The sequence below is a fragment of the Sinohyriopsis cumingii genome, unplaced genomic scaffold (assembly GCF_028554795.1).
Source record: "Sinohyriopsis cumingii isolate HCF-2022 unplaced genomic scaffold, ASM2855479v2 utg000624l, whole genome shotgun sequence".
NCBI lineage: Eukaryota > Metazoa > Mollusca > Bivalvia > Unionida > Unionidae > Sinohyriopsis > Sinohyriopsis cumingii.
This window is the reverse complement of record NW_028315919.1, coordinates 1,703,261-1,729,872: the sequence shown is the minus strand read 5'-3', so window position 1 is coordinate 1,729,872 and position 26,612 is coordinate 1,703,261. Positions and strand designations below refer to the sequence as shown.

At 35.9% G+C, this 26,612-nt stretch overlaps 1 protein-coding gene across 1 annotated transcript in view; it reads right to left on the bottom strand.

Moving 5' to 3' along the window:
• Nucleotides 1-6,689: 6,689 nt before the first annotated feature.
• The window catches only part of LOC149773596 (bis(5'-adenosyl)-triphosphatase ENPP4-like), a 29,550-nt gene continuing 9,627 nt past the window's right edge, over nt 6,690-26,612 (bottom strand). Inside the window, exons 3-5 of the mRNA XM_089946273.1 lie at nt 26,195-26,377; nt 23,168-23,416; nt 6,690-11,256 (exon numbers count right to left, since the gene is read on the bottom strand). Coding sequence (XP_089802399.1) covers nt 11,078-11,256; nt 23,168-23,416; nt 26,195-26,377 — 611 coding nt within the window. The 3' untranslated portion in view covers nt 6,690-11,077. The remainder of the gene's footprint in view (nt 11,257-23,167; nt 23,417-26,194; nt 26,378-26,612) is intronic.

Here is a 26,612-nt window from a genome sequence, read left to right as displayed (position 1 = left end):
GACCCACAAAAACTCCCTCTTTAATCTTTGCTTCGCTGAGTCGAGGGAATTTTTCATGCAGGTATCGGAATGCTGGCAAAGTCCGGTCAATGGCTTTCACGAAGTTCTTCATCAAACCTAGTTTGATGTGAAGGGGTGGTAGCAAGATTTTCTGAGCCTCAACCAGAGCTGGGTGTTGGATATTCTTCTCTCCAATGGCTACATTCTGCCTGTGAGTCCATTCCTTCCTCATGTAATGCATTTCCCTTGCTCGGCTATCCCACTCGCATAAGAAACACATGTATTTTGTATATCCTTGCTGCAGTCCCATTAAAAGGGCAACTACCTTCAAATCACCACAGAGGTGCCAGCTGTACTTGTTATACTCAATGGAATTCAGTAGCTGCCTTAAGTTATCGTATGTCTCTTTCATGTGGACAGCATACGCTACTGGAATAGATGGAAGAATGTTTCCATTGTGCAAAAGCACAGCCTTGAGACTCAGTTTCGAAGAGTCCACAAATAGTCTCCATTCTTGTGGGTCATGAGTGATTTTTAAAGCATTCATGAGGCCCTCAATATCGGAACAGAATATCAGATTACTTTCCTTTCTGAAGAAAGGCTCCAATTGCTGGTGGCGCTTTCGATATGCAGTAATTGTGACATCTTCTTCTAGAAGATTCCATTGTTGGAGTCTTGATCCTAGCAATTCTGCCTTGTTCTTTGATAAGTCCAAATCACGAATCAGGTCATTTAGTTCTTCCTGTGTTATTCTGTGTGGGGTTGATGATGCACCACAGTGAAAATCTGGATCACTGCATGCTGATGGACCAGGAGAAGAACAGGTCGACTCACCTTTGTCTTCGTCAGATGAATCAAGAGAATATTCTGCTGGAGGTTCTGGAATAGGAAGTCCCTCACCATGTGGAACTGGTCTCAATGCAGACGGAATGTTTGGGTAGACTATTCTCGACTTCTTTCGCTTCGTTATTCCGCCGGAAAGAGGAGGAACCAAGCAGAAGTAACAGTCATTTAGGTGGTTGCTTGGCTCTCTCCACACCATTGGGACTGCAAACGGCATTGATGACCTTTTGCAATTCAACCACTGTGAAAGCTGTGTTGTACATGTAGCACAGCATATATGCGGAGCCCAAGGCTTGTCTTGGTCACCAACCTTGCATCCGAAGTAAAGATGATATGCCTTCTTCACTTGAGAATTGATACTTTTCTTCTGGTTGGCAAATGTCACTTCCCCACAAATATAGCAAAAATTGTCCGCGGTATTAACACACTTTCGAGGCATTACTGTTCTTTATTGTACGTAAATGGATAAAATAATAAGTTTTATGTAACAGTAGCTTGAACTGTCTCGCACAACGTCTAAAATATTTTAAATGCTGAACCTATCTGATTGGGCTTTATATAGTACACTGCTTACGTCAGCTTCAGCAGCCGCCTGGCATTAGTATAATAGGCCTACACATGTATAGTACACTGCTGACGTCAACTTACTTCAGCAGCCGCATGGCATTAGTATTGCATTGCATCAGAAAATGATGCAATCAACTGTGGATGATGTGAGCATGATGGTATTATGCAATGTTACATCATTATTCCGGATGTTGCTGCAGTCCTACTGGAGAAATTTACACAGTGAAACATAGAAAATGAGGTATATGAATATCTTCAAAACGAGAGCCAATACAAATTTTTCACGGTTATATTCGTGTTCGGCACACCAAAATACTACAGATTAGGGCCTTTTCAAGTCAGTAATGATTTCACTGTTGACCAGTGTAAGCTGTTGACTGATTGCATGATTTCGCAAAAGGCAATAATTTGTGAGGAGAAGAAATTAAGTTATTTGAGGGTAGCGGCACTGTGACCGCACAAGGTAAACGAAGTCATGTGAATATTAAGTTATAGCATTCATTAGAGACACGTTTGCCATATTATACAAACCCGAACATTTCTAGTTCCCCTCAATCGAACTGGCATACTGCTGTTTCACAATAGGCGAAGATTGCTTTTAAAGTAGCTTATCGATGTAACTATGTACTTGTTTCATGAACTATTCTGGACAAGAAAATCTATGTATGTACCATGTGGAATGTGTAAAACAAATTAAAACTAAATTAAGACGTTTGAGCCCAATCAAAGGAACAATTACATTTTAACGAAACCATTTTGATAGTTCATAGTTATGAGTTTTTGAGGAGAAACCAATTAAACACGCACTGGTAAATGCAAGTTGTAGAAAATTTGACTTCATTTTGACATACACATGGATGAATACTTAAACACGCACTGAATAATCGTTAATATTACTTTTAAACCATTGCTATCCAGTTATTGATTTTGCCGGAATTCCACCAAAACGACTTGTTTGAATTCAAGGTCACAAGAGACTTTACTGAAACTAGGCATTCATCATAAATATGCACAAAAGGCACGATAAAACCCCATTAATACGTTTTTGTGCTATAACATTCACAACCATCATGGCAACAAATGGTACCGAATGCAGACTATTGAACCTATCAACAACTCTTCGAAATACAACTGTTGTTATTTAAAACATCATGCTAACATGCTTATGAAATGCAAAACAATCTAAATACTGATGTTTGACCTTGACCCACATGTCACAGTGGATGGTTGTTATACTTCTTTCAGACATTATTTCTACCGTGATAGCAAGATTCCTATTTTGTTCCAGTCCAGGAATTTACAATTCAAAGCAGTGTAAAACCCCAGGAATTGAAAAGGGGGCTCTCTGTAGGCATTTTACATGAGGAGTTTAGGACATTCACTCTCCAGAAATTGAGAGTTCTGGTAGAAAAATAGGAGGTCCGGATGAGAACAAAGCGAGTTCATTAGTATCAATAAAATCAAAACATTCAACAAAAATCAGTACTACTTAAAAGTTACTAACTAAACAAACCATCTTTTAAAGCCATTTAAATTTTCACTTTATCATAACTTTCTGAAATATAAAAAAGCCTTTATTTCTGTTATGTATTCTTTCTCACTAACTCGGGAGGTTTTCTTCTTAAAATCTGCTAGTGAAAACTTACATCCATTGAATTTAGTTTTAAAAAAGTCCAGGGCAAGATACTGAGGATCCAAATGATGCAGTTATAAGAACAATGATAGACCAAGATTAGCATCTGATGATCCAGGATACACTAGAAGTGCTTACATTCAGCTTTGGAAATTTTATCCCAAGGTCACATAATTCCGATTATAAAATCTGTCTGATATATCTGCTTTCGTGATGTACCAAATTTGTCTTGGATCTTAAGTGTTGTTATTTGTTTGCATTATCAGTCTTTTAAGTACAAGCTACATGGAAAAATGAAGGGAAATTCAAAATTATTATCCTTGACCTTGAACCCTACAGTGAGGGAAAAACTTGTGAAGATGACCTCATCTGATAAACAGTTTGGAGTCTAATGTTGAACAGATGTAGCTCTTGCCCCAAAAGTTAAATATCAGTTTACAAGCACAAGTAATGCTCCTTTGAAATATTAATAAAGGTCAAGCAAAGTTAAGCCTTTAATTCTCAGCAACCATAGGGTACTCACTCTCTTGCTGAAGTTGAATAAAATTTCACGTTGAATTGAGGTTTTTGCTTATGTTTATTATCATATACCCCCCCCCCCACCATCTGAGAAATGGTGCTATACCTGGCAGAAATATACATACAATGGTCTAGTGTGCCAGACACGTTTAAAAGATTTTTGCTTTTGGAGTATGGTTCTGAAATAAACTGGGCCTTATGCTTCCAAACTGAACTCATATTTTGTCCCCAAAGCAAATTTTAAGTGTTTTATTAGTCTTAACCATGCATTTTACAAGTAATGGTAATCTACTTTACCAATTTATAATCATCTATTCCATTTTCCTGCCAAAAAATTATTATTATTATTATTATCATTGTTATTTTTCTTTTATCATTACTTCCACATGAAACACAAATAGGAAATTGGTAAAGTAGATTACCATTACTTGTAAAATGCATGGTTAAGACTAACAAAACACTTAAAATTTGCTTTGGGGACAAAATATGAGTTCAGTTTAGAAGCATAAGGCCCAGTTTATTTCAGAACCATACTCCAAAAGCAAAAATCATTTAAACAGGTCTGACACACTAGACCAATATGATGTAAATTTTAATAATATTGCGTTTCCGCCTGTAAGTGTAAACCATGAAATGAAACACATCCAAGTTAATATTTCCATATTTTCTGTCCTTTTAATTACAAATGCTAACGGGGCCCCGAGTGGCCGAGTGGTCTAAAGGGCTCACCGTTACGGATCACTGCCATCTCACCTCTGTCTTCATGGGTTCGAGTCTCGGATTTAGCCAATGTGGGTATGTGAGAAAGCTTGCCAGTAGCTTCTCGTGGGTCGGTGGTTCTTTCTGGGGTTTTCCCTCCACCATTAATACTGGCCGCCATGTATAGCATATCGTGTGCTGAAAAATGGCGTTAAACCCTATAACAACAACAACAAATGCTAACTTTGTGCTGCTCATGCTATTGCTCTTCTTTCTAGCTCTTTCTATTGGCATACCAATCACATTGATGCTCTTCTCTCTAGCTCTTTCTATTGGCATACCAATCACATTGATGCTCTTCTCTCTAGCTCTTTCTATCGGCATACCAATCACATTGATGCTCTTCTCTCTAGCTCTTTCTATTGGCATACCAATTACATTGATGCTCTTCTCTCTAGCTCTTTCTATCGGCATACCAATCACATTGATGCTCTTCTCTCTAGCTCTTTCTATTGGCATACCAATCACATTGATGCTCTTCTCTCTAGCTCTTTCTATCGGCATACCAATCACACTGATGCTCTTCTCTCTAGCTCTTTCTATCGGCATACCAATCACACTGATGCTCTTCTCTCAAGCTCTTTCTATCGGCATACCAATCACACTGATGCTCTTCTCTCAAGCTCTTTCTATTGGCATACCAATCACATTGATGCTCTTCTCTCTAGCTCTTTCTATTGGCATACCAATCACATTGATGCTCTTCTCTCTAGCTCTTTCTATCGGCATACCAATCACATTGATGCTCTTCTCTCTAGCTCTTTCTATTGGCATACCAATCACATTGATGCTCTTCTCTCTAGCTCTTTCTATCGGCATACCAATCACATTGATGCTCTTCTCTCTAGCTCTTTCTATTGGCATACCAATCACACTGATGCTCTTCTCTCTAGCTCTTTCTATTGGCATACCAATCACACTGATGCTCTTCTCTCTAGCTCTTTCTATCGGCATACCAATCACACTGATGCTCTTCTCTCTAGCTCTTTCTATTGGCATACCAATCACATTGATGCTCTTCTCTCTAGCTCTTTCTATCGGCATACCAATCACATTGATGCTCTTCTCTCTAGCTCTTTCTATCGGCATACCAATCACACTGATGCTCTTCTCTCTAGCTCTTTCTATTGGCATACCAATCACACTGATGCTCTTCTCTCTAGCTCTTTCTATCGGCATACCAATCACACTGATGCTCTTCTCTCTAGCTCTTTCTATTGGCATACCAATCACACTGATGCTCTTCTCTCTAGCTCTTTCTATCGGCATACCAATCACACTGATGCTCTTCTCTCTAGCTCTTTCTATTGGCATACCAATCACATTGATGCTCTTCTCTCTAGCTCTTTCTATCGGCATACCAATCACATTGATGCTCTTCTCTCTAGCTCTTTCTATCGGCATACCAATCACACTGATGCTCTTCTCTCTAGCTCTTTCTATTGGCATACCAATCACACTGATGCTCTTCTCTCTAGCTCTTTCTATCGGCATACCAATCACACTGATGCTCTTCTCTCTAGCTCTTTCTATTGGCATACCAATCACACTGATGCTCTTCTCTCTAGCTCTTTCTATCGGCGTACCAATCACATTGATGCTCTTCTCTCTAGCTCATTCTATCAGCATACCAATCACAACGATGCTCTTCTTCCTAGCTCTTTCTATTGGCATAACAATCGCACTGATGCTCTTCTCTCTAGCTCTTTCTATTGGCATACCAATCACACTGATGCTCTTCTCTCTAGCTCTTTCTTTTGGTATACCAATCGCACTGGTGACCAAGACCACAAAAGAAAGGCAAGTACTTAGATCATTATTGAGAAAAATCAAATGCACATGAATGCATCAACAAACGAGATGTCAATGAAATGGGTAATTACATATAGCGGCCATAAGAGTCTCAAACACCTTTCTCCTTCCTAATCTCAACCTGTTCTACTTTGCATTATCACTCTGCTCAACATAAACAGTGTGTGTACGTTTAGATTTATAACATAGCTTTAATAATGTTTCAGTCACATTGCTATGATGTTGCGGTGTGGCAGTTTATAGTGATGTCTAGCACTGGGGCATCATGCCGCAGAAATGTAGCACCATCTACCCACCTGGTCACATTATCCTGACACCAGGCCAACATGTCCTAACACTAACCTCTTAATGCTGAGCGCCAAGCAAGGCAGCTCTAAGTACCAGTTTTATAATTTTTTCTCAACATACACAGAAATATTTTCAAAAATAATAGGTTTGTTATTAATGGATATGACATATTCCATTTTTGCACTGCCTCTCGCTGGTAAAATCACCGTTAACTTCGAAATCTCAGTAGGTCAACATTTCTTCTTACAAGAAATAATTAAAAAATATATTGCTACAAAATATAATTTATTTGGAAAGATATACATTCAGTTATAGATGGTAGTTTTGGTCCAATACAAAACTTAAAATGAAAAAGTGGGTCTGCATACACACCCATCTAAGGCAAAAATGAATGCCTCTTTAAGTGCATCAATGATTACAGGCAAGATCAATTAAATATTAGGTAAACAACACTTAATTATGTTTCTTAACATTCACAACCCTGAAGGCACCAGAACACAGAATAGCAGACAATACCATAACTGTACCAAGTCTGGTAAATTTGCATGTAAACCATTTGATTGGAATCAGCTTCAATATAAATCTGAGGAAGGGCAGCCAAGCACCTCTCCCCACCCCCTTTTTTCACTATCTACCTGTATATTATGATAAAATCCACAGTTGTCAAAAGCCTAATAAAGATTAGACAAATAACATCTCTGTGCAGAAACTGAATTTCAAAGTTTGTTTCTTTGAATTCCTTATAAAGAAAAATAGCCTTGCAAATGCATCTGAACTATATTTACAATGCTAAAATATCAAATCAAATAAAACCCAAATTGTCATACAACTTGTTCATAGTATTTCTTGCACTTCAACTGCCCATAAATAAAAAGGGAAATGTCCATACATTCAAATGTTGGACAGCTGACACATGTCATCTAAGAAATTTTAACTTTATTTCAGTATAGTAACAAAATATATCAGACTGGCCATTTGATCCACTGCATCTTACTAGTCACATGGATAATACTCTAGTTATGTGGATCAAGAAGGTGTGACTCAATCAGAGACACCTTACTATAAGCCAGTCAAATTGCTTGCTACATCTCACGCAAGACTTACAGCAGTTTTAGTTCTAGCAATAGACTTCAAGCTTGGAGCTGTAACGTCTGTCTAATAAAATGCTTGCACATTCTTATGACACAAAAGCCAAAGCCAAGTGACTTTAAAAGAATCACTATCCCCCTGTACCCGAGTCAGCTAGAAATGTCATTGGTTATCTTCCCTGGTTCCTAACTTGTGTAAAGTCTCCTACCATTGAAAGTTATGCACCAGAAATGAAAATGTAAAAGAAACCCCCCAAACAGTAATAGCTATATTCTCTTATATTATGCAGTCAAACTAAGTATTAAAATTTACCTCTAAACAGCTTGCTAGACATATGTACAAACCCTGGCTGAAATGGTGAGAGTTATGCACTGGAAATGAAAATGTTTACAGACAGCTGTAGCAATAAATTTTTCATACTGTATTATATAGCAGTGGAGTATAAATATACATACATTAAATTTTTCTAAATGAAAAATTAAAATGCCCTTGGGCATGTAGCCTCAGAAAAGGAGGCAGTATAAAATTTTCGGAATGAGGGCTACCTTGTTTTTGAAGACATCTTTGTAACATGTCATGATATAACTGGAACAAAGTCTGCTTAGGATCAATACTGCCATTTTCTGATAACATATTTAGACATAATTCAGAATGAAAATCACCTTATTTGAAGAAAAATATGCAGCTAAGAATACACAGAAATGTACACAATAAAAATCAAAATACCAGATCTAAAGTTCTAGAAGACCCTAAGACCCCTTATGTGTGTACATCAGAAAACTTAGAAAACTACTTGAATACACTAGTACAAATACTTTATACTGGGGGGTGGGGATCACATAGAAATAAACTTCTAAAGTGTTTAATGTAATTTGATGGCAAATAAATACCAAAGATTTTCTTGCATACATGCCCTAGCCTGCTAAACTGCATGCAATACCTATCAATATCTGTACAAACACTCATTTTTTAAAATCTTATTATTTTCAAATATCAAAAAAAAAAAGAACTGAGCTGAACCAGTTTCTAAAACTAGCTTGTAATTCTAAGTAAGAAGATAAAGAAATCATCTTCACATCTGACTTCACACAATTTTTCAGATAACAAAATTCAAGTTGTATGCACACTGATAAATTTTATGAAAATCGGGCCTGGTGTATGACTGCATAATTTTCAACTTGATAAATTTTTATTTGAACAATTAAACCAGACATACTTGCATAGAACTACAAGGCAAAGAATATACAGAAAATAGAAAGTATGATGTAAAAATTTGACTAAGGATGCATCTTCAGGTAATAAACATATTCACATGATAGCTATAATTTTATACAATAATGGAATCTCCATCGATATTTACACAAAATCTCTTCATCCTGTTTGTCTTTTCTCATCTTTAAATTAAAATATTAGATTCCCACATAAATATTTTTTGGAAAACAATTCACAAGCATAAAAATAAAAATAAAATGTGATACTGAAATTTCCAAATTAATTGTTTAGAGATTTACACCCTCACCCAGTCACATTTAAGAAACAAATAACAAAATATGTAAATATATCTGTTTAGCAAGATCAGATCTGGATATCATTATAACCATTAAGCTAGAGTCTGAAAATGAAATTTTATGCTCAGCAAGAATTATTTGGAAAGCAATCTCTTGCCTGCCTCACTTGGTGTTCAGCATTAAGAGATTAGTGTTAGGACTGGTCGGCCTGGTGTCAGTATAACGTGACTGGGTGGGACAGCATGCTACATGTCTGTGGCATGATGCCCCAGTGATAAACATCACTATAAACTGTCACACTGCAGACATTGTTGCGATATGACTTTAAAATTGTTCAAGCTAAGTTAAAAATCCAAATCACACACACACTCTTGCCTGCTCCACCATGGCATAATCTAACAAGAGATCCTTGAATGGACTGACACTCTACTGACTGTAAAGAATTTCCAAGAATCTATGAAAATAACCATTTCTTTTTTTTTCTTTTTCTGTTTTGTATTGAGATTATCTAGAATATTCTTGAGAAATGGCAAGACAGCAAATTTGGTAACACACTGTCTAAGCCAACATGTTCATAAGATATGTTAGTGTAGGAAAACATTCTTTGTTATAACTATTGACCTTGAGCTTGACATCATGCATAGAAAATCATTTAACTTGCTATGTAAAGTTTGCTCATTCTTGATTCTGTGCAATAGTTTGTAAGCTGCAGAGAAAAATAAACACTTAAATATAATAAATATTTTATCACATAGTAGGCACACTTTGAACATAGTGTGTGCAGTTTCATATTTTTGACACCATAACCTGTGAATATATCACTTTACGTGATCTGATTGGTCCAAATAAAAAGATGACATTATTGTGCACTATTCTCGTTACTGACTGGCAGTGAACATGACTAATAGCTAAAACCCCAAGACAAAAACAACAAGAGGTAAAATTAAGGGTTTTGCTCAGTTGATAGCATGTGTGTAAGTTGGGGGTTGGGGCCAGTAAATCTGTAGCATGGAATTCAGCCTATCTACAAGTGTGGTTTAAATTTGAACTTACAGAAGAAAATAAACTCACATCTGTTCCCAGAAGGATATATACATAAACTGTTCTCCAAACTGGCAGAAGTTTATGCAACCACTGCATATTTACACGGTAAATATGTGATGCAAATTCTGACTCAAAATGAAATTTGTTAACATGTTCTGTACTCTACTGTTCCAAGTCAATACTGCAAATATCTGGTAACAAATACATTACATTAAATATGGGAATGTCTGCATCCAGTAAACCTTCTTTCACATGAATATTGCAAAAATGTAATGTTTAATTGTGAAAGTGACATGTTAGGTTACATAAACATGGATCGTCTACTGCACTCTGTGGCTAATGCATCAAACAATGCAACATCACGCACACTGGACATTATGTGTTGAAAAATGATTTGTCTGTGTAAAATGTTTAGCTGGAAGGGCACTTGTTCTTTGACTTAATGTTTGTAAGAAACGTATAATCCACTTTTAAACATTAATACTAGTTATACATTGTTTGGGACTATATTTTATGCACAACAAAATTAAAGGTGCAGTGTCTGTCAGAATGAACGAAGTTATTAATTCTTCTTTCTATCTAAATAATTTCCACTGAAATAAAAACTATGTGATAAAAAGAATGTCAAATGGGTATGATTTAATACTGAATTTATGAAATGAGTTGAATAATGTCCAGCTTTTGCTTGCCAGAGCTCGCAAAAGCTGGATGTTATTCAATGAGTTTAATAAATTTAATATTAAATTATTATCCATCTGACATCCTCTATTTATCTGCTACCACAGAAAACACTACTGAGAATCCAGAGTTTGAAAAAACATTTTGTAGTGATCTGTTTTGTGTGGTACCAGTCTAGAAAGGTTGATAAAGCTTTGTTGGCCAATAAGTTAATTATCTGACTTAATGACTTTTTGGTTGAAATTCAGGACATATAATGTTGTCTTGCAATGACATATACTAGTGTCTTTTGCATACAGATTTTCTTTATGACAGGTTTAACAGCAGTAAATTGTTACTATAATTCTTCATCATCACTCCCAGCACTGTCAAGAAGTCTTTGGTCTGCGCCTGGCTTATATCCTAAAAGACTCTCATTATTTCTTGTAGAAAACTTATAAATGGTCTTAGAATGTCGTACAGCAAATATAGAAATTACTCCAGCAACTGAAGCCAATGTGATGAAGACCAATATATCTGGAATAAAGAAATACAATTACCAGTGAATATAGCAACAAATTAAATTACTGGATGCAGCTTAAACATCAATCTCATGGTGATCATATACAATACAGTATATGGAAAGCTTTTACATCACTACATGTTTTTAAATTCACTCTTTTGGAATAATCTTCATGTTTAATTTTTGTGAACTTCAAAAACTATTTTCCTGCATATATTTAAAAAATGAAATGGTTTTAATGCAGAAAATACTACAAATGCTGTGGAATGACAGAATGTGTCTGACATTTATAGTACAAGTCACACAGGTCATGTATGTGCACTTACTCATTTTAAATTAAATATAAATTGTTCTGTTAAAATTTAACACAAATTTTCTTTAACCAAAGTCTATTCAATCCTGATTATTGAATGTTCTTCATGTTAACTGTCAGCAAGAAACTTTCAGATGAAAATTTTTGATCTCTATGGTCTTTTACAATGGTGGCCATGTACAAAACCTGGGTCAAGAAAAGAGCACATCAGATGGAAATCGTCACAATATAGGGTAGTATGAATTTGTTTATCAATATATGCAGATTTCATGGTGACATCAAAGTGTGGGATATTTGATCCGGATTGTACTGGATCACACCTTTAGGTTCATTTCATCCAAAAATGTCAACCTACTTAAACACTGATAATGCTAAATAATGACCTTCCAAAGGAATCTGGATGCATATGAATCCAAATGAAGTGAACAATTGCCACTAACTTACAGGTATGAAGAATCAAATTCTAAAAATTAACACCCATTACTGAAACAGCCAGTGCTGAATGCCTATATGACCTGTGTGACTTTTACTATAATAACAGAGCAATTATGTATCTTTTGTGAATTTCAAAACACCTGAACACAAAATCACACAGCAGTGCTGGTAAAGAGGACTGGATGTCTACTGAAAAAGATGCCTTAGGTGACAAAATAACACTATCTTCTGCATAAATCAATCAATATCCAGTGAAACTTACTCTATACTGACATCTTAGTAAATCTGGATATTCCCTTCTAGCCCTGAATAGGTCCTCTTTAAATTTCACCCAAGTGTTTACTCATAAACACAAAATCCCCATGCCAACAGGAGCAGCTGACAATATATAGACAAGTATGGAGATACCATGTCAAGGCAGTGGGAGTAAAGTGCCTTTCTTACATACACAGCTGTATAGTGCAATGGCCAACCTAGACTAGTAACGAGGATTAAAACCTGTGGGAGTAAAGTGCCTTTCATACATATATAGTGCAATAGCCAACCTAGACTGGTCTAGAGAGGATTAAAACCTGTGGGAGTAAAGTGCCTTTCGTACATATATAGTGCAATGGCCAACCTAGACTGGTCTAGAGAGGATTAAAACCTGTGGGAATAAAGTACCTTTCATGCACATATAGTGCAATAGCCAACCTAGACTGGTCTAGAGAGGATTAAAACCTGTGGGAGTAAAGTGCCTTTCATACATATATAGTGCAATGGCCAACCTAGACTGGTCTAGAGAGGATTAAAACCTGTGGGAGTAAAGTGCCTTTCATACATATATAGTGCAATGACCAAGCTAGACTGGTCTAGAAAGGATTAAAACCTGTGGGAGTAAAGTGCCTTTCATGTATATATAGTGCAATAGCCAACCTAGACTGGTCTAGAGAGGATTAAAACCTGTGGGAGTAAAGTGACTTTCATGTATATATATAGTCCAATAGCCAACCTAGACTAGTAATGAGGATTAAAACCTGTGGGAGTAAAGTGCCTTTCATGCATATATAGTGCAATAGCCAATCCAGACTGGTCTAGAGAGGATTAAAACATGTGGAAGTAAAGTGCCTTTCATGCATATATAGTGCAATAGCCAACCTAGACTGGTCTAGAGAGGATCAAAACCTGTGGGAGTAAAGTGCCTTTCATGCATATATAGTGCAATAGCCAACCTAGACTGGTTAAGAAAGGATTAAAACCTGTGGGAGTAAAGTGCCTTTCATGTATATATATAGTCCAATAGCCAACCTAGACTAGTAACAAGGATTAAAACCTGTGGGAGTAAAGTTCGTTTCATGCATGTACAGTGCAATAGCCAAGTGAAACTGGTCTGGAGAGGATTAAAACCTGTGACCCATTGCACAGTCACAAGTAAAGCTCATGACTAAGCCACCATGGAGTGGAGGAAACATTGCTGTAATATACTACTCAATAAGATGTACCAACCTACAAAAGTTTTATCAGTGTACAATTGCAACAATGTTTGCTTAAATGTAATAGTGTTTACGATATGTTTGATGCAACAAACCACATGACTATAAGATAAGCTTCATACACCCCCAAAACTTAAGTCACTGCCAGCTAATTCTGGTATGGCTGACTCCCTTTCCTACAGATGCATCCTGGATATAGCATATACACTTGCTTATAAAATGAGTCCATCTGCACAGGCCCAGATCTGCTGCCACATAATTTGCCAGCAGATCTGCCACATCTGTGCAGTTTGTTAGGTTTAATCAGTACAAGAAACAACAAAGACCTTTATCTGCAGGTACATTATGCTATGGCAGATCAGGATCTTTGTTATTTGCCATTTGATTTTATTTATAAATGAGCATACACAGTACCAATATTTCTGAATGAAGATGAAATGGGGTGTAAGAAACCTTGGTGTAATTAACAAACAGACGAAAATACAAGTCACTCATTTTCACGACTGGGGGTTAAATAGGGTTCAGGATAATGATAAAACAAACAAATGCATAAGCATATATATAAACACATGCACATAGGTAAGGCACTACTTAGTAACTATGCAAAAAAATATTCTAGGCAAATGATTTGTGAATTCTAAAAATATAATATCCACTATTTTGTTAAAAACCATCACACAGTGTAAGAATTCCAACAAGGCCATAACAATATTATGTAACTTACAAGCAGGGTGTAAATAAGTTGTTGTTGTTGTTGTTGTTTTGGGGCTTAACGCCATTTTTCAGCACACGATAGGCTATACATGGCGGCCAGTATTAATGGTGGAGGAAGAACCCGGGATGTAAATAAGTCACATGATCGCTGGCAATGCATAACAGGGTAAAACCATGGCAGACAACATTTGATTTAGAGTTCAAAAGGCAGAAATATCTAATTTATGATCCAAATATATGAAATTATTTTATTACATATTGAAATGACTTACTGCTTGGCTTATTAACTGCAAAAATTATCCTCAATAAAAGGCTAGATTTTAATTAAACAATGCCAGTTCATTTGTCATTAGGCAAGATGTTCTTTTAAAAAAAAATCAAATGGAGGTAACTCCTACAACTAGTGGACTGATGGCAGCTAAGAGATTCTTATGGATTAAACATTTAACAAATAAGTGTATATAAGGTTTTTGATGTAATAAATTAATTAAATACCAGGTGTTTGTAAGATTTTTGATGTAATAACCTAATTAAATACCAGGTGTATGTAAGGTTTTTAATGTAATAAATTAATTAAATACCAGGTGTACGTAAGGTTTTTAATGTAATAAATTAATTAAATACCAGGTGTATGTAAGGTTTTTAATGTAATAACCTAATTAAATACCAGGTGTATGTAAGGTTTTTAATGTAATAACCTAATTAAATACCAGGTGTATGTAAGGTTTTTAATGTAATAACCTAATTAAATACTAGGTGTTATAAGGTTTTTAAAGTAATAACCTAATTAAATACCAGGTGTATGTAATGTTATGGCCATCCTGAACATCATATTCACTTGGCCTTCATGTCAGTGTATGGGGTTCAAGATACTAAAACATTCATTCCATATACCCTGTTAAAATAATATAACTAATAATAGCACCCCCCAACTTAATTCACATGTGGATAATAAATTTGAATTCTGTAAACTGAAACTCCTTTTAATTGGAAAACTGAACTACAGTAAGCCCCCAAACCCCTTACATATCAAAATCTTTTTTCATTTAATTTGCTGCCTTTTATAATAAACAACATTATCTCCCTTTCAGACACAAATATCACTGGACAACAAATTTTTACAAAAGTCATGTTACTGAAATAAAATTAGTCAATTCTTATCAATTTTTATGTGCTGAACACGAATATGACAGTCAAATTGCAAAATTGGCTCTAGTTTTTTTGTAATCTGCAAGAAATTAATGTTTACATAACGAAATGCATTCCAATAGTAAAAGGTCAACTGTAATAGCCTACCTATAAAAAATCAAGTCATTGACTACATCTTAGATTTCTTCGCCTGTCTCTTGTACAGCTGTTCGGGAGCATCTCTGAGGAGTGTCCAGCAGTAGTCAGCCAGCATTGTAGTGGACCATTTTCCCTGGTATCTTTGTTCCATTGTTGTGATATCTTGATGAAAACGTTCGCCGTGTTCATCACTAACAATACCACAGTTGCTAGGAAAGAAATCCAAATGGGAATGAAGGAAGTGAATCTTTAGAGACATATTGCAGCCAAGTTTCTTATACTTCATCAACATGTCTTCTACTAGTTCCTTATAGTCTTCTGCCCTAACATTTCCGAGGAAGTTTGTAGAAACTAGGCGAAAAGCATTCCATGCTTGTTTCGCGTCACCTTCCAGCAAGTTGTTGAACCGGTCATCTTTGAAAAGCTCTCGAATCTGAGGACCCACAAAAACTCCCTCTTTAATCTTTGCTTCGCTGAGTCGAGGGAATTTTTCATGCAGGTATCGGAATGCTGGCAAAGTCCGGTCAATGGCTTTCACGAAGTTCTTCATCAAACCTAGTTTGATGTGAAGGGGTGGTAGCAAGATTTTCTGAGCCTCAACCAGAGCTTGGTGTTGGATATTCTTCTCTCCAATGGCTACATTCTGCCTGTGAGTCCATTCCTTCCTCATGTAGTGCATTTCCCTTGCTCGGCTATCCCACTCGCATAAGAAACACATGTATTTTGTATATCCTTGCTGCAGTCCCATTAAAAGGGCAACTACCTTCAAATCACCACAGAGGTGCCAGCTGTACTTGTTATACTCAATGGAATTCAGTAGTTGCCTTAAGTTATCGTATGTCTCTTTCATGTGGACAGCATACGCTACTGGAATAGATGGAAGAATGTTTCCATTGTGCAAAAGCACAGCCTTGAGACTCAGTTTCGAAGAGTCCACAAATAGTCTCCATTCTTGTGGGTCATGAGTGATTTTTAAAGCATTCATGAGGCCCTCAATATCGGAACAGAATATCAGATTACTTTCCTTTCTGAAGAAAGGCTCCAATTGCTGGTGGCGCTTTTGATATGCAGTAATTGTGACATCTTCTTCTAGAAGATTCCATTGTTGGAGTCTTGATCCTAGCAATTCTGCCTTGTTCTTTGATAAGTCCAAATCACGAATCAGGTCATTTAGTTCTTCCTGTGTTATTCTGTGTGGGGTTGATGATGCACCACAGTGAAAATCTGGATCACTGCATGCTGATGGACCAGGAGAAGAACAGGTCGACTCACCTTTGTCTTCGTCAGATGAATCAAGAGAATATTCTGCTGGAGGTTCTGGAATAGGAAGTCCCTCACCATGTGGAACTGGTCTCAATGCAGACGGAATGTTTGGGTAGACTATTCTCGACTTCTTTCGCTTCGTTATTCCGCCGGAAAGAGGAGGAACCAAGCAGAAGTAACAGTCATTTAGGTGGTTGCTTGGCTCTCTCCACACCATTGGGACTGCAAACGGCATTGATGACCTTTTGCAATTCAACCACTGTGAAAGCTGTGTTGTACATGTAACACAGCATATATGCGGAGCCCAAGGCTTGTCTTGGTCACCAACCTTGCATCCGAAGTAAAGATGATATGCCTTCTTCACTTGAGAATTGATACTTTTCTTCTGGTTGGCAAATGTCACTTCCCCACAAATATAGCAAAAATTGTCCGCGGTATTAACACACTTTCGAGGCATTACTGTTCTTTATTGTACGTAAATGGATAAAATAATAAGTTTTATGTAACAGTAGCTTGAACTGTCTCGCACAACGTCTAAAATATTTTAAATGCTGAACCTATCTGATTGGGCTTTATATAGTACACTGCTTACGTCAGCTTCAGCAGCCGCCTGGCATTAGTATAATAGGCCTACACATGTATAGTACACTGCTGACGTCAACTTACTTCAGCAGCCGCATGGCATTAGTATTGCATTGCATCAGAAAATGATGCAATCAACTGTGGATGATGTGAGCATGATGGTATTATGCAATGTTACATCATTATTCCGGATGTTGCTGCAGTCCTACTGGAGAAATTTACACAGTGAAACATAGAAAATGAGGTATATGAATATCTTCAAAACGAGAGCCAATACAAATTTTTCACGGTTATATTCGTGTTCGGCACACCAAAATACTACAGATTAGGGCCTTTTCAAGTCAGTAATGATTTCACTGTTGACCAGTGTATTCAAGAGTTATAACAAGAGTGAGATAAAACCTCTGCCCTCTCAACCTGAAGAGTCAAAGACTGGTTTAAACTTTGATGTCTGTAGAATTATATTTAAAAAACAAAGAAGAGTCCTTCAAATAACTGACATTCTACTGGCCTAAATGACCTTCTGCTAATGCAAGATAAGACATTTTCTTCTTTTTTAACTGCATTGTTGAAACCATCACTGTAATGGTCATAGAGAATGAACAACTGGCACCATTTTCATTAGGAACCAACAAGACATCATAAGAAGTCTTCTGGTAAAAATTCCCATTAATTTAGAAGGACTAGTTACAAATAAGATTTTCACGCTGTCATGGTGATAGCTATGCTGGATTTAATCTAGGCACCATTTTAATATAGGACCAATAAGATAAAAGAAGTCTTTCAATAAACATCCTATGTCAATATGAACTGTGACAAGATTTTCAAGATGGCCACCATGGTGCATGCCATTCAGGATGTGAGATCATTTTCATTTAGGTGGCGCTCACCAGATAATATGTACTTTTGAGAGAGTGACGTATGTAAGGTGAAGTAGTTCACATTTAAAACATGCACAGTGGAGAGAATGTTTGCATACCTCTATGCTACATTAATGTAATGTGGATGATATTTCTTTTGGATATTGTACTTTTGGAAATTTTACATGATTTAAGCACACTGCTAACTAAAATGACTGCTCCCTTGTGTTAAAAAATCAGTCTGAATTAGTCTAAAGTACACTATACATAGCAGCTATTAAAATAGGGAAAATGAATTTTGCCAGACTAGACAATACCAGCTTCTGAAAGTGCAATGAATGAATTACCAAATATATAAAATGTAAAAAAAGTTATCGGCTCTTTTTTATACAATTGACCTCTGAAGTTCAGGAAGTGAAAATGACCAAGTAGAGCTAGCACTTTTTTGAAAGGTGCACATTTGAAGTAAGGCCAAGCTGTATACTCTATAACCCATAGTACACCCATCAATCATACACCAAAATAAAGGGAATTAAAGGTTCTTTGCATTATACCTAAGATATACAAGGTCTTTTTTAAATAGCCAGTATAACCAGTGAGGAAAGCCGGGGACATTCTTTTTCTTTAAAATCCTAACCCTATGCAAAATGCGAAACTGTACAGCGCCACCTTAAAGAAAATAAAAAAATGTTTGCAATTATTTTTTTTTATTTTCATATAATTATGTATGATGTTCTGAATAAAATGGTACATTCATATTGCATTTAAGCATGAAAATAAGCTAATTATGATCATTTTTCTCTTGCTTACATAATTTGCCATGAGGTATGTTTGTGTGAGTAGTGACCTTAATTATGGGGAAATTAGAAGACTTAGAATATAGGAATAGAGTCAACTTAAATTTAAAGCTGTTGCAATAAGTGACAGAAATATATGGTGAAAATGTTTCTTTTCATTTATTTGCAATGAAATAAAAAAATAAATGAAGAGAAAGTGAATTCGCTTCTTCCATATTAAACAATAGGCAAATATTTTACACTTTGACCTTTGACCTTTATGAAGCTGATGAGTTACCTCCCTTTTCTAATTGTAAAATTCATTGTTGATATCTCAGAAATAATTCTGGCTAGTTTCATGTTCCTGTCATTCAGCATAACACTGGTTGCTATGTTTACAAAATGTAATGTGCATTCTTAAAATAGCTCACTTTTGTCATGGGGGGGGGGTAGGCTGGACTTGTTAGAGACTCTGACACTCATAAATACTGTTCTGTGGGGAAAAAGGCAGGAGAATTATTCATAAGGATTGTTTTGATGCTTGCGACTTAAATGTTTCAGCCATATAAACATAATTAAATCATAAAAAAATAATACCTACATCTTCTTTATGGTGGCGCTCACCAGATAATATGTACTTTTGAGAGAGTGACGTATGTAAGGTGAAGTAGTTCACATTTAAAACATGCACAGTGGAGAGAATGTTTGCATACCTCTATGCTACATTAATGTAATGTGGATGATATTTCTTTTGGATATTGTACTTTTGGAAATTTTACATGATTTAAGCACACTGCTAACTAAAATGACTGCTCCCTTGTGTTAAAAAATCAGTCTGAATTAGTCTAAAGTACACTATACATAGCAGCTATTAAAATAGGGAAAATGAATTTTGCCAGACTAGACAATACCAGCTTCTGAAAGTGCAATGAATGAATTACCAAATATATAAAATGTAAAAAAAGTTATCGGCTCTTTTTTATACAACTGACCTCTGAAGTTCAGGAAGTGAAAATGACCAAGTAGAGCTAGCACTTTTTTGAAAGGTACACATTTGAAGTAAGGCCAAGCTGTATACTCTATAACCCATAGTACACCCATCAATCATACACCAAAGTAAAGGGAATTAAAGGTTCTTTGCATTATACCTAAGATATACAAGGTCTTTTTTAAATAGTCAGTATAACCAGTGAGGAAAGCCGGGGACATTCTTTTTCTTTAAAATCCTAACCCTATGCAAAATGCGAAACTGTATAGCGCCACCTTAGGATCAACTAGACAACATAAGAAGTTTTCTGATGAAAACCCCATGCTGATATAACTTTCCATTCAGAAGAAGAAAGATTTTCAACCTGGCTGCCATGGTGGCCATACTGGATCTTAGATCAGCAAAATTTTCATTAGGACCAAACAGATATCACATGAAGTCCTTTGGTGAAAAATCCTCCACGTACATATGCCCATTCGTCCAAGAAATGAAGCAAGTTAAGATTTTCAAGACAGCTGTGATGATGTCCACATCGCATACAAGATCATTATAATTTTCATTTAGGATCTACTAGACATCATATTAGGTTTTTCTTTTATTTGAAAATTCCTTTCTCATATTATGATTCATTCAGAAGGAGTAGCAATAGCAAAGTTTTCAAGATCGCCATTGTGGCAGCCATATTGGGTGCCTGTGTGTCACCATTTTCATTTAAGACCAAACAGATATTGGAATAAATGTGCACATGAAGTTTCATGACAATTCTCCAAGTAGTTTATGAGTAGCAATAACAAATGTAAGCCATATGCCAAGTTTCCTGAATGTAGGTGAAATAGTTTCTAAGATACAGAGGGTATAATGAACAAACAGCTGAAAACACAAAATTCAATCAGAAGTGAAAAGTAGGTGACAATGATCTAATGCTGATATGGTGGGATTACTCATCCTGATGTGCATCCACATCTCAAATTTCTCAAGTGTTGGTGAAATATAGCCTAAAGATACTGAGGGTGTATCAGTCTAGAGTAGAAATTAAGTCATGCTGATCTAATTTTGATAAGGCACAGTTATACTCTTAAAGATGCAGCCACATAAAAAATATTCATGTGTCCATGACATTTATGGTGTAATGAACCTATAAATGTTGATACAAAATTCACACACACATGAAAATGTTGGTAACACTGACCTATGTTTGGTAGAGCTGAGCTGCCCTCCATGCCAAATTTCTTGAGTGTAAGTGAAACAGGGTCCAAGATATTGAGGGCGAAGCAAATGGTTTTACCTTCGTTGGTTTAACAACACTTTTAACATGTTATTGGCTACATCATGCAAGGAAATAGGAGCTAAGTAATTTTCTCAAGGACTCAACAAGGCAGCTGATCCAGGCTCACCTTGGTGGGTATTGAATGTGCTGCCCTTGGATTGTGAAAAATTGAAAAACAAACAACTGAAAATACAAATATCAAGGGTGAAAATTAGGCATAATAACCATGTGTTGGATGGGATGAATTAACAACACTGATATGAATACACATACCAAATTTTGTGTGTGTGTGTATGTGTGTGTCTGTGCATGTTTTGGATTTTTAATGTAGCTTTAACAATTTTCAGTCATACCGCTACGATGTCTGCAGTGTGGCAGTTTATAGTGCTTTCTAGCACTTGGGCGTCATGCCACAGACATGTAGCATGATGTCCCACCCAGTCACATTATCTTGAAACCAGGCCAACCAGTCCTAACACTAACCTCTTAATGCTGAGCACCTAGTGAGGCAGCTGTTAGTACCATTGTTTATAAGTCTTTGGTATGACTCAGCCGGGTTTGAACCTGCGACCTCCTGCATCCATTGCAAATGCTCTAACCACTAGGTCCCTGGGGCAGTCCAAATTTGCAAGTGTAGGTGAAATGGATCTAAAGATATTGAGGTTGTATTGAATGAACAGCTGAAAATATTTTTAAAAGGTCAATCCCGAGAGAAAATTGGGTAACAATGACCTAGTTTTGGCATGGTTGAATAACTCTCCATGAGATGCATCCAAACACCAATTTATATTAGTGTAGGCAATAGTGGAAAATACAGATGTCACCCAAGTATGACTATTTCATCTACAGGTATGGCTGACTTACGTTTTCTGAGATGTGTCCACATACTGTCATAACTATAAACTCTAGATGCAGTCACATACCAATTTTTCGGCATGTGAGTGAAATGGGGTCCAAGATACTGAGATTGAAAAAATTAAAAATCTTAAAATACAACAATCAGGTGTGAGAAACAGGTTACTGCTGACCTAAATCTGGAATGGATGAATTACTCTCGTTGAGTTGCATCCTCACACAAAGTTTCATGTGTGAAGGGCAAATATGGTCCAAGATACTGAAGCAGATACACATATCCCTGTATAAGCATATCAGTAATCCTAGCATTAATTCTGCAAAACCTAGGAAGCCCACCCAGAGGATAACACTTTCAATGAAACTTTCAAACCAAAACAATCATACTACGTCTTCCTACAAGCCAATACATATCTGTACACAGTCAGAAACAATGAAAGTCCTAGGATTCTTGTGACTCTATGCCTCAAATTTTAAAACCCTGAATTCATAAAACAAGATGGGTCAAAACAACAGCCACAAAGATAAGTCCCCATGAGATTTATCTGCATCTTTTCTCTTCATCTCTGCCACAATTCTAACCTAATTACAGTTCAGCTAAATGATCTTATGTTAGTGTTTATTTACATTAAGAAACCACATTTTATGCAGCAGTCTTATCATAATGGTGCTAAAGTCACTGCCTGTATCCACATAGAAAACTCCTGTTCCAAATTTAAACCATAAAATATTGATTTTCTGGAAAGAGAGTACAATTTAGAATGTAAAATTTTACATAATAATAAAAAAATTCAGAAAGATTGTCAATGCTTTTGAGTGTGTAACAAATGAACAAATAAAAATGCACAGGCCACTCAAACATGAAAACTAGTTCACTGTGACCTCAGTTTGGTATTACTGAGTTAATCTCCTTAACAAGATGCATCCACAAACAAATTTTCACAAGTGCTGGCAAAATAGAGCCAAGATAATGAAGGTGTAACAAACACATAATAAATGAACAAATGAAGACACAAATGAATGTATGAATGAATAAGAATTATGAACAAATAAAAACAGAGCAACACCTATAGTCAAGAAATCATTAAAATGCATACAAGTCAAATTTTTACTCACATGTTACAATAGTGATTGACAAGATGTTTGCTTCATGTGACGATGCTGGGTTGACTAGTAAGTGCTGTATATTTTCCAGTGAGCCATTGTTAGGGGCTGGCTTTATACCCAGTATATGGCACATAAGAGGATACAGATCCACCATTGCAATAGGACCTGCAGAGTAGCCTTTCTTGAATGCTGGTCCTGAAGCGATGAAAAAGGGATGCATCTCCTTCACTTTCGCAGGATCATAGCCATGGACGCCAACTTAAAGTAAATGTGGATAAAACTATAGTAACAGCCAAATAAAGCATCAAGAGGCCCAAGTGGACCTGATATTACTTAACTGTTTTACTTCAGCTTACTGTATTTTGCTATGTATAATATACCCTATATCTAGTATGTTGCTTACCATTAGAATGGTGTGCATATTTTACAGCAGAAAAACAGGTTTTACAAGTTGATTTGATGAAAACATTTCGGCACTAAGCCCACTACACTTGCTTGCTTGGGTTAATAAATTCATTTCATATTATTGTGTATTTTTTTTGTGAGGCAGCTGGAAATATACATAATTGGTAACTTATTCATGCTTGCATTCAAGCTGTGTGCAGCGATTTTGGAACAAAAATGATTACTATACCTGTAAATGTTCAATATTAAAAAAACTGTTATCTAATAGTACTTTTGTTCCTTAATTTACTTCATAATTCACAGTTGAACTGACATAAAATTGTTTGGAATCAAGTAGTATTAATATATATATATGTGTGTGTGTGTGTGTATTTTAACTGAGTAACCAGATTACATTATTGTAATTGCAAGTTAGTAAAAATGCTCAATCAACTACCCATAAACAATTTTTTTGTTTGTTATACTTTCTAAAATTTCACAATAATGGCGTTTTCAAAGATTTCTAAACAAGTCTGAAAAAAAACCTGTACCATGTACATGAGGGCAAACGCACACGTGTCTTCAGATCATACTGTTCGCCCTAATTTCTTTGTTGCGGATACAACATTACTGTAGCTATTCAAACACAGCACACTAAAACGCATACAATTACAGACATGGCTCCTTTATAGTTGGTATATGAACTAAACCCTTGTTTCCAACCAAATCAACACCAGATGTGAGTGCATCTATTTTCTGAAGGAGGGGTTTTCATAATGTAACCACTTCCTTTATATAGCTTCATTACAATTGTCCAATGATAGAATTGCAAATTTATGGTTTATTTATTTGTCGACATACTCATAGTAATTTTAGCCATTGGTTAAATAGTACATGCTTCACTGCTTTTTTTTCCATGTTTTCACAAATACGAGTCAAGTCAGAAAACAAGTTTGATCTTACAAAGCTTTCATAAATTCCACAATATAGCATTGTCCCATACATTTCTGACCTACATAATTTTAAAGTTAAATCTTAAATAACATAATACCTAGGCTTTTTTCTATAAATTGTATATTTTTCTAAATATATATGCCTGATGATTTAAGAAAACAAACAATCTAAAAAGTGAGGTCTGCCATTATTTCACGGTTAGGCCTGGTTCACTTACAGTGCAGTTTTTAACTAATTTTATGATGAAATCAGTTCTTAAAACACAAATTGCTATTTACATACTATTGTTAAAGTTCTGAAACACAAGTTTGTATGTCTTTACCATCAAAGGATAACAGACAGAAATCGGGCAGTGATAGTTGCTAATGCTATATAGCTTAATCAGGAAAGGATTAATGGTCAATCAGCTATCAAAACACATACCTGTGAATGTGCAAAGAATTTGTCAGCATAACTGATAGCAAAACTAGGCCTAGCTACTGATGGCTTTATGAATACATTTCGCTACAACACAATACTAGAATTAACATGGCTAAGGTGAGGGTGCATTTCAAAAAGTATGGTTATTCACTGTACCTCTAAAAAAAAATAATTACAGGGCAAAGTCGCTTTCACTTTTATAACAGACAAAGGCGAAGTTTACATTTATTTTATAGGTGACTTAGATGCCCAATTGGCCTGGTTGCAAGACCTCTGCATCCAGCATTGCAAGAATGTACAAATGTAGTGCTAAACCCCCAAAAATTGCATATTTGATACTCACACACAGGAATCCAAGATGCAAAACCATCATTTGCTGTGTTGGAATGTTCAACAAGATCTTCAAGGCAAGTTTGAATAACAGTACCATCCAGTCTGTTGTGAGTGCAAAGACTGACTCTGACAAAACTTTCATCCAAACACCCACTGAACTACTGACAGCAGAACTTGGTATATACTTCTTTCTTTAATATCCATCTGTTTGTACATAAGTGTGTTTGTGCTGTGATAATTGCCAATGCGATGGGATCAACTAATGAATTTTGAGAAGTGGGTAGAGGCTGGGCAATTTTGTAAGAAACTGGTTGGATGGTTAATTGTGGATGTTTTGGTGCACCAGCACTGTAAAGCTATATAGTACCAACAATAGGGCTATATGAATGAAAATGTATCAAAAAGATTTATTACCATCGAGTGATAAAAGTACAAAATCATGAGAATAAGATTGTGAAAATATACGGTTCCCATTTAACAGGGTTACTTTTAAAAAGATAAACATTTACAGACCCCAAAAACTTTAAACAAAATAGTATTGCTTCAACTTGCAGAAAAAAGAACTAATTAGATCCATGATATTAGTTGAAAGAATAAAAAAGATCTTAATGTGAATGAAAAACAAAATATCTTGGTTCAAAAGAAAATCCCAGCCCAACTTCACTATTAATTCTTAAGTGTACAAAACCTTTATTTGTATTCAAACTTGAATTTCTAGTCATTTTATATAGGCTTAAAGAACAGATAACTTTTTCTTGACTGAACAATTCTACTTCACCCCCCCCCCTCAAAACACACTTTTGTTGGTCTTAGACACCCCCAACATAGTCTGGGAGGTTGAAAATTATGGTATTAATTTCACTGAAGAATTAGCTTAGAGAACATTGTTTCATCACAAATCAGTTATTTAACTGTTAAGCTAGCAAAGGAACAGAGCATCAATACCTGTAGTGTACCCAGCAAGGGAATCATTAGTTCCAATGACATAGCCTGGTGCTGGTTCCAAGACGATGCGCATGATCCTTCTATTATCATTATAATGTAGATCTTTCAAGGCCTTGTCACCTTTCTCATACACATGCAGATTGCTATAATTCTTCAGATTATTGTAAACCTTATCTTCAAATTCTAGAAAATGGAAAATGAAATGAAATAAATTTGTAAAGTCCAATAAAGTTTTTTTAAAAAATAGTTGCAAACAAAATGGAACCGGTAATAGTTTTAATTTTTTTTATTATGAACTGAAAAACCTTTGGAGCATTGCTGTAGTTATTAAAATTAAACAACGGGAATATACAATCTAAACAATCAGACAAGGCTTATAGTCTTTTAAATCCAACTCTGATCATTAGAAAAGAATCAG